Source organism: Gracilinanus agilis, chromosome 1, assembly GCF_016433145.1.
Source record: "Gracilinanus agilis isolate LMUSP501 chromosome 1, AgileGrace, whole genome shotgun sequence".
NCBI lineage: Eukaryota > Metazoa > Chordata > Mammalia > Didelphimorphia > Didelphidae > Gracilinanus > Gracilinanus agilis.
This window is the reverse complement of record NC_058130.1, coordinates 646,814,956-646,830,212: the sequence shown is the minus strand read 5'-3', so window position 1 is coordinate 646,830,212 and position 15,257 is coordinate 646,814,956. Positions and strand designations below refer to the sequence as shown.

The 15,257-nt window shown below is 35.3% G+C and overlaps 1 protein-coding gene across 1 annotated transcript in view; it reads right to left on the bottom strand.

The window, feature by feature from the left end:
- Window positions 1-15,257, bottom strand: part of ZFPM2 (zinc finger protein, FOG family member 2) — a 496,557-nt gene that overhangs the window by 374,234 nt on the left and 107,066 nt on the right. Inside the window, exon 4 of the mRNA XM_044684050.1 lies at window positions 8,082-8,102. Within this exon, the coding sequence (XP_044539985.1) occupies window positions 8,082-8,102 (21 nt within the window). The remainder of the gene's footprint in view (window positions 1-8,081; window positions 8,103-15,257) is intronic.

Below are 15,257 nucleotides of genomic sequence, written 5' to 3'. Positions count from 1 at the left end.
TCTGTAGCTAAAAATACAATGGTATAAACATTGCTTGGTCATAGTCTGCAAATAAGCATATAAAATATTTTAAGTTAAGCCAAGACTTGGTAGCTGATAATAACAGTCTGGCAGCATGAAGCTATACCATACTTGGTGCTTTTCATGAACAAAGATAACTCTACTTTTGTCTGTCTAACTTTGAGTTTTCATCCAATAATGGTACTAAGTCTACACTCCTTTTTTTTATTAATCTGCCTATAACTATGAAATGTTTGCTTATGGTAAAGAGTATAGCTTGGGACCATAAAATGGTTTTCCTACCCCACACACATACACAAAATAGTTAGCTGCCCTATATGGAATCAGAATGCTTTGGCCTTAGTATCATCATGTCTTAACTCAACTAATTGTCTCACTGCAATACTGAAATATATGGGATCTGATACAAATAAAAATGTAAATCTCCTTTGGTTAGAAGAGAATTTTCAAAAAGGAAGAGGAAATAATATGCAGAGTATATGAATGTAATTTTATGTAGGAGAAAGGGCACTTTTTTGGAGTCAGAGGATGTGAGTTCAAAATTAACTACTTACTCCCTCTATGTCCTTGGGCTAATCACTTATCTTCTCTCAGTTTCAGTTTCCTCATCTATAAAATGAGGGCTCTTTTTCAGCTCTAAAATGTAGAGTTCCCTTTCCACTCTAAAAATTATGATTCTAAAGAAAAAGCTTATACTTACATAAAGTATTATTATAAGATCATGTTTCTGCCATCAAAAGAAAGCGGAAGATGCGGCGATTTCAGTTTCAGAATAAAGATGGTGACATTACAGTAATCAAGGTTCTCAGTATTGTGATCACAAGTATCTAAAGCCCCCACTCTTAAAAGAAAATATCCTTTCCCTCTTTGTTAATGTCTGAAATTACATAATTAGAAAAACAGTTATTCCTTTAGCTTACGGCTACTTAACATAAAATTAACCAAAATGACAGAAAGTCTGACTTGGAAGATTTTCAGAGATGAGCTAGCCCAATCCAAACCTGATTGGGAATTTCTGACAAATGATCACCACAGCCTCAAAATTAAGATTTCCAATGGGAGAAAATTCATTAACTCTGCTGGCACACTATTCTATTTTGGGACACCTCTAATTGTTAAATTCTTTACATCAAGCCAGAATCCTTAGGTTTTCCTTCCCTCTGTGGTCAATTCTAACATGGGAAGAGGTTTAGACCCTTAAATAGCAGTAGTCATGTTTAAGTAGGAGGGAAATTAAAAAGTTCTCTACTGAATGCTGTCTTATTTTTTTAATAGGAAGTGAAGGCAGAACATCCGAATGCTAAGTCTAGAATACCAAGTGGAAAAAATATCTTTGAGTGGTCTGTAAAACATCAGAAGTAAACTGTGGCTCTTCAAATTTTCAAAGGCCAATACATAGGAGATAAAACTGGGACTACCTGAAATCTTAAAATGGTAGCTTTAGCAAGGAACATTCATGGGAGCTCAAATGATAGAATTTAGGGTCCTTCTGAGTTGTTTATAGACTTGCTTTTCTCAGACACTTCTGAGAGCTTTCCCCCCCAAATCAGACTGTAAAGTACTCTGTGAATTCAGAATTCTTTACAAAGATATTGGGATAAAGGTTCAACATTTCAAAGGAATCTGATATTTCTTTTTGATAACCCTGGATTCCACTGATTTGGTAGAAGGAAAAGTCTTTTCTGAGGAAGATTCAACAAATAACCCATTCTAGTATTCTATGTATTCCTACATAAGATAGAGTATGGAGGAACCCTATCTAATTTTACCTAAGCATTCTAATCAGATGCCTAACCAAAACTTTCTGGGAAATGTTTCCTCTGATTACATATTTTGTAATGAAGATGACTAAATCATTTGCTAACTCAGCAAAAATTATCATTTAGTGTCATAAAGTATAGTTTGGCACACCTCTAGACAGATATTACTACATCATTCCTGCCAAAAAAACATGTTTACTATCATGTAGACAAAGACCATGAAGTCAAAAGGGCCAACTCGACAAACTGAAGACCTTCCTCTGATATTTATAGAAAGAAGCCGGAAGTTTTGCCTAGTTCATTCAACTATTTCAGCTATAAGAAGGGCTTTCCAGGATAGAACGATTTTTGAGGAAAATTACATTTTAAATAAGAAAACATGATTTAAATCTCCACTTCATTTTTTTGAGATCTAGGCTGTTTAGCTTCCTAAAAGTATCCATACCCAACTATTTAGAAGCAAAATTGCTGTAATCATAGCTGCTACCTGAGCCAAGAAGAGGATAGGATTACACAAAGGATAAGAAGAGCTCAGTATTAAATGGTGGTGGAAAGCTGTAGTAGCTCAACTAGGACTGGTTAATCTCAGTTATTGCCTTGGGAAAAGATGGAGTAATGCCTTAAAGAAGGAGTAAAGGGCACATATAAAATTTTTAGAAAACAGGAAAATGGACAGAATAACACATGCATGGAATATATGTATTTTAACCATGAAAGTACATGTTCATATGCTATATTAGCCAACTGAGTGTTCTTATGAATGTCCATGTCTTTAAGTTTATAGTGATCATGGGGATTTATGGGGAAAAAATGACCTTAGCCACTTTTTAGAAATGATGTATCTATTAAGAAAAGAGAGAAGGCAAAAAAAAATGTGCATTATAGGTATACTACCTCTTTCCCTAAAAGTCTTCTAGTAAGACAGAGATAATGCAAAGTTCGGCCATCAAAAATAGCTTCATTAAGAACTTTAATGAAGCACATGGGAGCCATTTATTGACTCCTCAACTATTAAGATGTAACATTATTACTGCTTTAATAGTATCTCCATTTTCATTTAGGAAATAACTAATCAAGAGATCAATGGACCAAAGACTTTATTTTCTTTCCCTTGGGTCACTGAGAGTATGGTTTCTTAAGATGCGAAAAACGTTAAGAGCTATTCCCCCTGGTACCATATCGCTTGAGCAATTTAAAGAAATAACAAGAAAAGTCAAAGGTCAATGGCTGCCGATCTCAGCCTCGCTATAAAACAAATGAAAATGGCGAGTGGTAATTCTACCTTTCTGGTGGAAGTGAGAGATCCGCTTTCCCATCAAAGAAGCTTTACCTCCAAAGTATGCAAAGCCCCTCCACCCTGACCTGCTGTCAACCTGGGAGACATTTCTATTTCTCAGACTCACTTGGAATTGCAAACTCCTGTTTTCCTGGTCCTTCCTCCCAGCTCCACTTCCTTTTGAGGTACAGATGTGTAGCCAAAGAACCCAATCAGATAACGCCTATTTACATATTTATAAAGTCTCCTGTAAAATCTCCTATCAATTGTTGCTGCTATATATAGGCCTTTCAAGGTATCTTGTGGGCACCCGGCGCTCCAGTGCACGGCTCCCTTCAGGAGCCCTGATCTATCGTATAATGTGATTTCAATGTAAATGGGGCCCATCACACAAATCATACCACTTCACAAACTCTTTTCTGCTGGGGTAGCTTAAATCTAAACACACTCAAGCAGTTTGCTGCACTGGAGCAAGATTTCTTCCACATTAAAAAAAAAAAAAAGTCAAAAACCCCAACACAACAATGCCAGGGAAGAAAAAAAAAAACCTGAACATTTTCTGCGGAAAGATGGGCCGTCTCCAAATCCTTGTGCCCTATCAGACAAATTAAAGTAAATCAAGCATGAAATGAAGCAGGAGAGCCCCGAGATAAGGCTCCTTTAAGTCGTTTACAGATTAGGAAAGAGAGAGGTGCATCTGGTCTCTGGCAGTGAAGGAGGGCAGTTTCTCATCTCACAATAGCAGGCTGTGTATAGGATTACCTTACCTTGTCACTGACAAGGGAAGAGGCGCCTGCAAAATGTCTCTTAACTAACTTCCTAATGTTCCCAGTTAAGTTCTCTTATTAAAGTATTAACTGTTACGATGATAGAAATAAATTTTGATGTGTGCCTTTTTTTTTTTAAAGCAGGGGGTAAGGGGGAGGAACAGACACCAGTCTGATTTATGAACTGGTCAGACACTGATAAACTGGGGGCCCTGGCTACCGGCAGAGGAGCCTCTTCTCTTATCAGTCAGGATTCTGCTGCTAGAGACAGGAACAGATAACTTTCCAAAGGGAATTAGCGAGGCAGCCAACTAGCTGTGTGTTACTGGTTGGACTGGTGATCTAGAAGCTGCTAAAAGGGCCTCTCTTGTTATCAGATGGGATTCTGCTGCTGTAAACAGGGAGGCATTTGCTAGCAGAGACCCAACACTCAAACCAGAATGATAGCCCGTTAATGGTTAAACCAGTGTCACAGAAATAGGAACCAGAAACCTTGCTTTATGGACACGAGCTTCCATGCTATGTATTCTGACTGAATGTAAGCTCCTTGAAGACAAGATCTTGCCCATTTTTTTCCCTTTTTTTATGCCCTTTTCCCACCACACAGAGAACCTAACAGGCATATTTAATAATCAATGTTTGCTTGATACTCACTGATTGGTTGAAGTGAAATTCTGAAGCCATCTGTTTAAATTATCTTCTAAGAGAAGGTCTATTGGATTCCCTTCTCCCTTATCCTTCCTTTCTTGTTGAAGATATTTTACTTCTATGATAAGTTTCAGGAAATATTCTGAATAGATTTTTTTAATATATAGTAATTTTCCTCTAAATCAGGGTTGGTAAACTACAACTGCCAGCATGTCAAAACTTCGTTTTGAACTGTCCCTAGCTAAGAAATATTTTTACATTTTAAAATAAAGTTTTCATTTATTTTAAAATATAAAAAAATATATTCTTGGCTCACTGGCTGTAAAAAGAGTGCTGGCCAAAGTTGGCCCTTAGGCTGGAGTTTTCAAACACTGCTCTAAATGAAAAATTCTTGTCCAGATTATTTTCTCATGATGTTCAGATGTTAAGCATCTGCTTTCTGCTCTAGTCCACCATGGTCTCTATCTATGGAGAAGGCTGATCATTTTCCTGGTGATCTACACATTTTTTTCTGAGACAGAAATAAATGCAAAGATTAGAGAAAGCCAATCATTTTCCTGGTCATCTACACATTTTTTTTCTGAGTTGGAAATAAATGCAAAGATTGGAGAAGGCTGATAATTTTCCTGGTCATCTATATGTTTTTTCTGAGATGAAAATAAATGCAAAGATTAATATTTTTGCTGTCTCATGTTGGTAAGCATGACATATATATCCATAAATGTTCCCTCACATCTACTAAGTTTGCTCAAATCATAAAACACTACGGTTTATGGCCAACAAAGCAATCTGCACAAGATTAAAAAAAGGAAGGAAAGAAAAATAATTATATGCCTACATATACCTATATAAATTAAAATACAAGGAAGGATTCTTTGAGAGGAAAGGTAGATAAAAAGCAGCTTATTAATAAATTTTAATATCTCACTTAATGACTTCCATTGATTACAATAAGTTGGCAAAATAAAGCAGACAGGATTGCTGGAGCTAAAAATACTTAGAACTTTTTTAAAAAGCCTACTAGGATTTCACCCTTATATAGGAGTTTGTCAACATGTAGAATACAGGATATAGTAAAAAAAATAAAATAAAATCCTTATCCTGATAGAGCATAGCCTAATTTTCCAACTTTATCATTCCACTTTTCCACTTAAATCTGGGTTTTAATCTAATTTCAGATACTCATAGTTCTATTACCTGGGCAAGTCACACATCTATCCAGTTCAATTTGTTAAATGAATATAATAATGGCACTGACCTCATAGCATTAGTATGAGAATCAAATGAGATAATGTTTGTAAAACACAACACAGTGCCTGGCACACATTAGATTCTGTTCAAATGCTTATTTACTTTCTTCTCCCATTGTCAACTTTTGTCTCCACAAACTCATCATTCACTTGTCCTACTTTTGAACATTTGTTCATTGCTCTTCTAGACTGTAATATCCTCCTTCTCCATGTATCCAAATCCTCCAACCTCTACTTCTATCCATATTTGCAAAGTCTTTCCCAACAAATGCAAGACAAAGGGATCTCTGTACTGTCCGATTCAGTCTACCAATTATTACTGATGTATGGTACTGTCTCATATCTGGAGAGAATTTAAGGGATTATTTAGGTCCAATCTCCAGCAATGGACTTCACCTCAAATTCTCTGTATAGTTTTCTGCCTTAGAGAACTGGAGAATACAGAATCTCAGAACAGTAAGGAACCTTAGAAATGGTCTGGGACAAACAATATCTGAAGAGAATCCCTTAAACATTATCATTTCCGAGGAATGAGAACCTTCTACCTCCTGAGGGAGCCAATTGCAAGTCTGAATTGTGTTCATTGTTAGTTGTAGGTTTTTTTTCCTTTTATTGAGTTGATGCCTTCCTTCCAGCAAATTTCATTTCTTACTCTAACATCTGCCCATTGATCAAAAACAAAAACAAAAATAAACAAACAAAAAACCTAATACTGTGGTCCAATCCCTCTTCCATAGTATATCCATTAAAGTAAATTAGAATATCTACATATTCTACACCTTCTTCTCCATGCTAAATATCTTCCTTTTTTACATCTGATCTTCCTATTATGTAGTCATGAGTCCTCTTTCCAGTCTGGTGGCCCATCTGCATTTTCATAGGCACCTTCACCATTCCAGGTATCCTCCAGGTTAATAATCTCTTTCCTACGAAGCATTCAATAGAGGTAAACACAATGTTGTCTAAGCAGGACAAATGATATTAGGACCACCATCACCCTTTTTTTGGACATGGGCTCTCAATGCGGCCAAGAAGTATATTAGCTTTTCTGTCTGCCATGTCAAACTGTTGGTTCATTTTAAGTTAAAGACCATTAAAACCTCCTCTTTTTTTTAAACATTAACTGCTTCTTCTTGAACAGCTTCAGAAATGGGTATAAGTTATCATATGACATTCCATGGGTATTATGTCTTATCCTTCCTAGCAGATTATACAACCCACAAGGTCACGGGCTGTGCTTTAGATTTCTTCATAATTCCTGTAACACGTTACTATGCCATGCACATAGTAAGGGCAATAAAAAGAAAATATCTGTTCAACGATTGTCTTGTTTTTAGCAGCTTTAGGTATGAAGTTTTTGTTTGTTTGTTTTAATTGGATGATTTTCCCTCAGGTCACTATTATTTCAGAGGTCTTAGGAGTGCTTCATACAAATAGGCAGAAATCAAATCCCCTCAAAACTTAGAATTTTCACAAATATTTCTTTTTTGAAAAAAAATGCAAAAATATAATGTATTATTATTCACATGAATCTTATTCTTCACCTTCCTTTAACTTTATTCGTCTTAGAATAAACATTATTTTAAAACCCAGACAAGTTACTTAAATTCTCTGGGCTTCCCTTTCTCCCACCAGTAAAATGAAAGTGTTAAGAATAGATTCCTAAACTTTTTCTTAACAAATATTAATGAATGAATATCTGAGGACTCGTCCCTAGGGAATACTTGAGAGATCATTGAATCTAACATTTTTACTTTAAAGACCAAGAAACTGGTGCCCAGAGAATTTAGGTTACTTATCCAAGGTCATACACAGGGCAGTTAACAAAGCTGGGATGTATACATGTGAGCAAGATAAAACTGAAAATATAATTTGAATCCTTGGATAATAATCATAATTGATATAGTAGCTAACTATGTAGTGTTTGCTATTTGTCAGGCAGGATAATTATTATGTCACTTACTCTTCACAACAACAGAGGTGAAGTGACTTGTCCAGGATCGTGCCAGGAATTAAGCATTTTAGGCTGAATTTGAAATCAGATTTTCCTGAATCCAGAACCTGCACACTATCTAATGCCTCACCTAGCTGAAAGGCAATGTGAAGTAATAAAAACACTATTCAACTCGGAGAGATTACACAATCAACTACTAGGTGGTTTTGTGAGAGAGTTCACTTCTCTGAGCTCCTTTGTTTATTTGTAAAATAAAAAGTTGGCTTAGATGAACTTTAAAGGACCCTCTCAAGTCTATGTTCTTTTAAAATATATGTGAGAGCATATGACACAGTGCATGGCACAATGGACATAGGGAGAGAAAGACCTGGGTAAAAGCTATTTTTGACATTTATTAACTGTTACTTTGCTGGAGTTAGGAAGATTCATCTTTCTGAGCTCAAATTTGACCTCAGACATTTACTAGCTGTGGGACCCAGGGTAAGTCACTTAACTGTATTTGCCTCAGTTTTCTCATCTGTAAAATGAGCTGGGGAAGTAAATTGTAAACTATTCTAGTATCTTTGTCAAAAAAAATTCAAAATAGGGCCAGAAAGGGATGGGCATGACACATATAAAATGCAGTTTGCTCACCTTTAAAATGAGTACCATAATAACCGATAGCACTGTCTTTGTCAAATTGACATTTTGCTTAAATGTGGTCAAGAATATAAATCCTTTTGCAAAGTTGGAAGCATTATTAAAAAATCATTTATTTATGTTTTAAAGATGTTTACCAATATAGGCACTAATGACAAATAGATCATAATTAATAGGAACTATATACTTCCATTCTAAACAAAGAATATGATCATTAATTCTAAAATATATTTTCATAATCATTCAATTATCATATTAATGTTAGACTAGAGAATACATTATCTCTTGATCGAGGTAACTGAGAAGCTTACAAGAGAGGAAAGGATTAAACATTGTGTTAAAAATTCAATTATTACATTTTTAAAATTTGTAACTAACAATCTAAATCTGAAGTCTATGACAAATAGAAGAAAAGAATGCAGAAAGTTAAGAAATTCAACCAATGAAATAATTTCTCACATAGAACTTGACCCACGTGCCAATAATGATGGAGATGTGGGACAGATACCATTAAAAAAGAAAACAAAAATTGCTAAAATAACCATAATTATTTTGGGCAGAGTGAGTTTACTACAATCCTGCTCTCCATAGAGAATGGATATATTTACAAGCCTGTGACCACTAGATGATATCTAGCATGTGCTCACTTCTTGCTGCTCTGAAATAATAAACTATCCTAAATTATGCCAAAAAAGATAAGGGGTATGTTTTATTCTCCTATTTATTAATATTGTTAGGAAGTGGCATGTTTACATGAAATTTATTGTATTTCTTTGCTCTTGACATTGGTTAAGACACTTTTGGCTTCTTCATTGTATATGATCTGGAAATAGATTTATCCGTCTTATTAATTTCATCAAATAACAAAGAGAGTGAGATTATATTTCTCCTCCATAAAGCATTTCTGACAGAAACTAAAATCTCTTTCTACTTCTCAGGGTGGCATATTGAATTATTATAATCTGAAAATTTTCTGCTTCCTTTGACAGATATTTATATCAGATTGTCATATGATATGTTCCTAAAAATGACCCTACAAACTATTTTCATATATATTAGTACCTGTCACTGATTAATCATTATAGATTTTCATGAAAGAATATGAGACATATGAAGGTTTGCAATCAAGAAGAACTTTTGAACAAATTTCATTGAAATAAAGCTCAAATTGAATGTGGATTAAAATTTGTTATAAACATAATTATATGACCCTTGAAATACAAATTATATTTTGGTTTAAGCCTTTCATTAGAATGCTAAAATATACTTAATACCACTTAATGTGTATTCACTGAGTTGTTTTTGTTTTGTTTCAAAAAGGCAGAGTCTATCTCATTTTAATGTTATTTTAAAAATATATCTGGATCTGACCTCAGCTATTTCCTAGCTACGTGACAGTGGGCAAGATATTCATTTTTAGTTTTTAAATCCCTTACTTGGTGTCTTAGATTTAAAACCATGTATTCTAAGGTAGAAGAGTGGTAAGGGCCAGGTAAAAAGGATTAAGTGATTTGCCCAAGGTCACCCTGCTAGGAAGTATCTGAGGACATATTTGAATCCAGGACCATTAATCTCTAAATCTGGATCTCAATACACTGAGCCACCTAGCTGCCTCCAGGCAAGTCATTTAATCCCAATTGCCTAACCTTAGTGCTCTTCTGCCTTAGAATCTATATTTAGTATTTCTAAGGCAGAAAGTAGGTTTTTTTTTAAAGTATATTTATAAGTACAAAGGATCTTCCAATCCTTCCAAGTATCTTCCAAGGCATTTTAATAAAAATAGCAATATCAACAACTTGAAGGTTAAAAATATTTCACATGACCTCATTTGTTCCCCCAAAACAACCCAAAAGAGATGGACAGTATAAGAACTATTTTACAATGGAACAGAAGGAGGAGAGGGAGACTTAAGAGATGTCATATGATTTGTCCTAGGACTGACATCTAATAAATAATAAAGATTAGATTAGAATCCAAGTCCTTTTGTACAAGTTTCATTCTAGGTCTTATCATTATATAAATATAGAGAAAAACTCACATATCAGTTTAATTCAAAGTTACAGTTCTTTTATTTTTCCAAATGTTTAGGGACTATCTTAATTTTTATTCTGAAAAAAAGTACTTTTTCTCTGCTATTACACACACACACACTCTCTAATAAAAGATTAGAGTAGGGTAAAGAATTTAATTCTGTGAAACAACTATAGTTGGTCCTGTTTCTCTTTTTTGTTTTGATCTGGTTTTGTTTTTCTGAAAGAACAAGATGGACATTTCCCCCCTGTCAGTTAGACACAATAAAAGTGGGAATATGGTTTAAGATGTGACAAGCAATCACATTGTTTTGCTTTTATTAGATCTAGAATCTAATAAATAACAAAAATTAGACTAGAACCCAAGTCCTTTTAGTGCATGTTTAGGTTAACAATCCTCTCTCCTGCTTGGTGGCTCTCTATTGCCCATTGGATAAAATACAAGTACAAAGCATGACATTTATGGCCTTTCTCTATTTGTCTTCAGTCTACCTTTCCAGACCAACTGCAAATCATTCCCTTTAATTTATTCTATTTTCTAACCAAACTAAATGAATCTTTGTGTTCTGAACATTCTATGACCTATTCTTATGCTTTTTCACAGGTTATGTTCTCTCTTCCCACCTTCACCTCTAGAATCCCTTATTTCCTTCAAACATTAGTCCATCTCTTAAAGAAAACTATTCCAGACCTCCTTGAGTGTGTTTTTTGCTTTTCAAGTCTCTCTTAGTCCTTCTCAAATTTTCATGTAAATATCTTTTTATATGCATCATTCCCCCATAACCCACTCCCACAAACTTGAAGGCATGCTCTTTGAGGACAGGCTTTGGCTTTGAATCCTCAGCACCTTACAGTGTGCTTTTCCACTTCAGTGCTTAATCCCAATTGAGTTGGATTGAAACAAAGTTACTACTAAATTTCTATTTCTAAATCTGTGATTTTTCCGGCTTCCCTGAATGGAATTTTGTTGTCGCTGTTCAGTGGTTCATGGGGTATCCAATCTTCCTGACCTGGTATGGGGCTTTCTTGGCAGGGATATTGCATTGTTTTGCCATTTCTATCTCCAGTGGATTAAGGCAAATATAGTTCAAGTGACTTAGCTAGAGTCACACAGCTAGTAAGTGTCTGAGGCCAGGTTTGAATTCTGGTTTCCTGATAGTGCTTGATCAGCTGAGTCACCTAGCTGCCTCCCTGGTGTGGATGTGTTCATAAACATGGTGCAGAAAGGGAAATTTAGCTTTATAGGCATTCTCACAAAGTTACTGATGAAAAAAAAGAATTAAGAAACATTATTCTGCATTAGTGGTTCTAAATCTTTTTTTGTGCCATTGACTTCTTTGACCAGTAATCAAAAAGATCTGAATCAAAGCAACAAAGTGAAACTTAAAGACCTCTTCTAAGAATAATGCTGCAAAATCTATTAAAATAAAATGTATAGAATTATGAAGCAAATGATTTACATTGAGATATACATATATATGAGTATTTATATATGTGTATGTGTTAAGATTAAAATTCTCTAGAGACTGTATATTAATTTATAATTTTTTATTAAATGGTGAAAGCAGATTGGAGAGAAAAAAGGCACATAAAATTTCATGGCCAGTTGCCTAGCTAATCTCAGCTCACCACTCCCCTGATGTCCCCATTTGCTAGGGAAAGAAATAAGAGACTGTTGCCTCCTAGACTATTTCCTGGCCAAGAGGCCCCAAACATCCTTTCTTCTAACTTATAATCCTGGTGGTCACTTTTCTGGGTCTCCCTCATTCATTCTGGGTCGGAGGCCAATCTTCTGGATGCCAGGAGTCATATGGGTCAAGAGGCAAGTGTCCTCTGAGACTTCAGGAGCCATAAGGCATCCTCCTTATACAGACAAGTCTCAGGTCTTGTTCTTAATCCAGTCAAAGGGTGGGGGTGAAATGGAAATTGGATCATCAGAGAAAGGGACAGATTTTTGTGAAATTCCTATAATCCTCCTCTGATTCTTTGGGGAAACTTCCCAGTCTCCCCAAAGAATAATTCTATACCCCAAAATTTATACAATTCAGGGCTGTCTCATCAGGGGCCACAATGGTCCAAATATACTGTACATTTAATGGAGGATTTTTCAGTGCATCTTATATTAAAAATGATTAATAGATACATTGACAAAGAGTTATTAGTGGGCATTTCCCTTTATTGGCAGAAGAGTTTTACAAATAAGATAAAAGCACATGGAAAGAACAGAAGTGAATGGAGGGTTCAACCTCTGACAGTTCTGTATATTTAAAGGCTCACTCAGAGTCTCATGATGTAGTGTTTGATTTCTGGGGACATCCTCTATTGCTGTCATCATTTTTAGTTCAACTGGAATCATGATGGTCCTCACTGCATCTTCTCCAGAAGATTTGCTTTCGTGGTCCAAGTTACTGGTGATATCTTTCCCTAAAATTGCTTTAAAAGACCTTAGTCTGTGGGCCTTTAGGATAAATCCCCCCTTGGGAGGATGAGATAGTGCCTAACATCTAATCCTACATATGCATTTATGTATATTTTTTAAGTTCATACACCTGAGGAATTCTTCCTAGAGGTAAGTGTAGGGATGAAAACCCAGGGAAGCTTCCCCAGTTGCCATTCGAGCTGTCGTATCATCTCAAAAGACCTTATAATAAGGGCACCCCTTGTTTGGTGTTGACAATGATATTGCTGTCCTTCTTTGGCCAGTATTGGGTTCTAATAGTTACTGTACAATTTCTCCTCATGAAAACATTCAGCCTTATGATGAAGCACTTTGCATACCTAAAAATGTAAACATAGTTCCCAAGAATCAGCTTAATTGCTCACTAACCTAACATCTATTTTTTTTGTCTTACTACCAAGTTGTGGTTTTATTAAATATTGTATTAAGATTATTATTTTAGTGAGAATCTAAGATTACATTATCCCAAATAAGCCTATATGAGGTGTGACGTGGATAATTTCTGGAAAATTAATGTTTCACGATGTAGTCCTCCTAATACACTCTAACTTTCTCTTTGTAAAATGTAAAAAACAACACTACTACAGTTGCATATCTAGCTATGGGTTACCAAGAATTATATGTGTATATATTTGTGTGTATATATATATATCATATATTTTTATGTTGATATCTCTACATAGTCTCTTTCCTCCTTTATGTAGAATGCATACCTCTGCAATTTCTAATGAATTTTATTTTATTCTTAATAAGCCAGTAAAATTATCAAAGTCATTTCTAAATATATTTCTTTCTTTCAAAGTACTGACAACCTTATCCAGCAAATTTGAGAGGCGATGCAGCATGGTGGATTGATTGCAAGTAATAATAAGGTTCAAATTGAATGTCTAATATTAGCTGTGGGCAAGCCAATTAAACCATATTCACCTCAGTTTCCTCATCTTTAAAATGAAAATATCTATAGTACAGTATCTATCTTAACGCAATTGATGTGTAAAAAGCACATTATTTAAATATAATTTTTATTATCTGCAAACTAAGTAAGATTTTTCACAATTCTATAATTAAGACAAGTGAAATAATACAAAATATGTTTATCCTATTTGTTGCCAGAAATAATATCTAATAACAAGGGGAATTGTTCATGGACATCAACTAGTTGTTTTGAGGTAAAGGTTAAATCAACTGAATAAGAGGTATATATAAACAAGAGCCCCTTAGCTAGCCAGATCAGAAATTTCTAATTAGATGATTTTAGGCAAATCACTTAAGTGCCATCTGCCTCAGTTTCCTCAATTGTAAAATGAGGATAATAATAACACCTACCACTCAGAATTGTTCTGGGGATCAAATGAAAAAATATTTGTAAAGGGCTCAGTACAGTCCTGGCACACCATAGGTGCTTGTTTCCTTCTTTTGTATATGACATCTTGATTAATGGGGGAAAAAAGTTGTTCTTGGTTTTTTGCTTTTCTCACAGTCATGGCACTAACCCTCATGACTAACAAGGAAGTTGCCTACTTCCAAAGGAAGTAGGATGGGGGAAAGGGAGAATATGAAGAGAGGATTAATAAAAACTATATCAGCAAAGCCTTTCCAGACACTCATTTGACCTGCTTTGCCTTGCCTGTATACACAAAGACTTGTGTGTCTAGCAGCATGGAGACAGCTTGGTGGGGTACAAAGAATGCTAGATTTGGAAGAAGAGGATGTGTGCTCAAATTGTGTCTCTGCCACTAGCTGAGTAAACTTGGACAAATCATTTTGCCTCTTAGTTCCAGTTCCTTAACCTATAAAATTAAATGGCTGCATAAAATGTCCTTAAATATACCTCTGATCTTTAAGTATGAGGATTACAGTCTATTTTCCTCAGCAGAATGGAAGAAGGAGGAGGCAATAAGTATTTATATAGTGCCTACGATGTGCCAGGCACTGTGCTAGATAATATCTCATTTGATCCTCACAACAACCCCTTGGAGGCAGATTTTATTTTTATTCTCAATTTCTAATTAAGGAAATTGTAGCAGAGGTTAAATGCCTTGTCCATGGTCAGAGAGCTAGTAAGTAAGTATCTGATGTCAAATTGAACTCAAGTCTTTCTGACTCCAGAACCAGCACTCTATCCACCTATGCCATAGTTGTCTCTGCTAGGGAAAAAGAAATGCTTTCCTCACCACAGAAGTAATTTACCCAGGTGCTCTTATATCATGTTTTCTCTTCTGTAGGAATAGTATATTTTTAAAATAATACCAACTTTATACTAGGTACATATGATATCATCTCCCTCCTACCCTTCTTTCATCCGGGGTGATGGATAGCAAGTAACTTTACAGCCAACTTTGGGGCATGAATCTTCATCCAGCTCTGTACCCACCTAATGGTCATTGGGTCTAGACCATATCTTCCTGGTTTGTTGATGAGAATGCCATGTGGGGAAGAATCAAAAGCCTTACT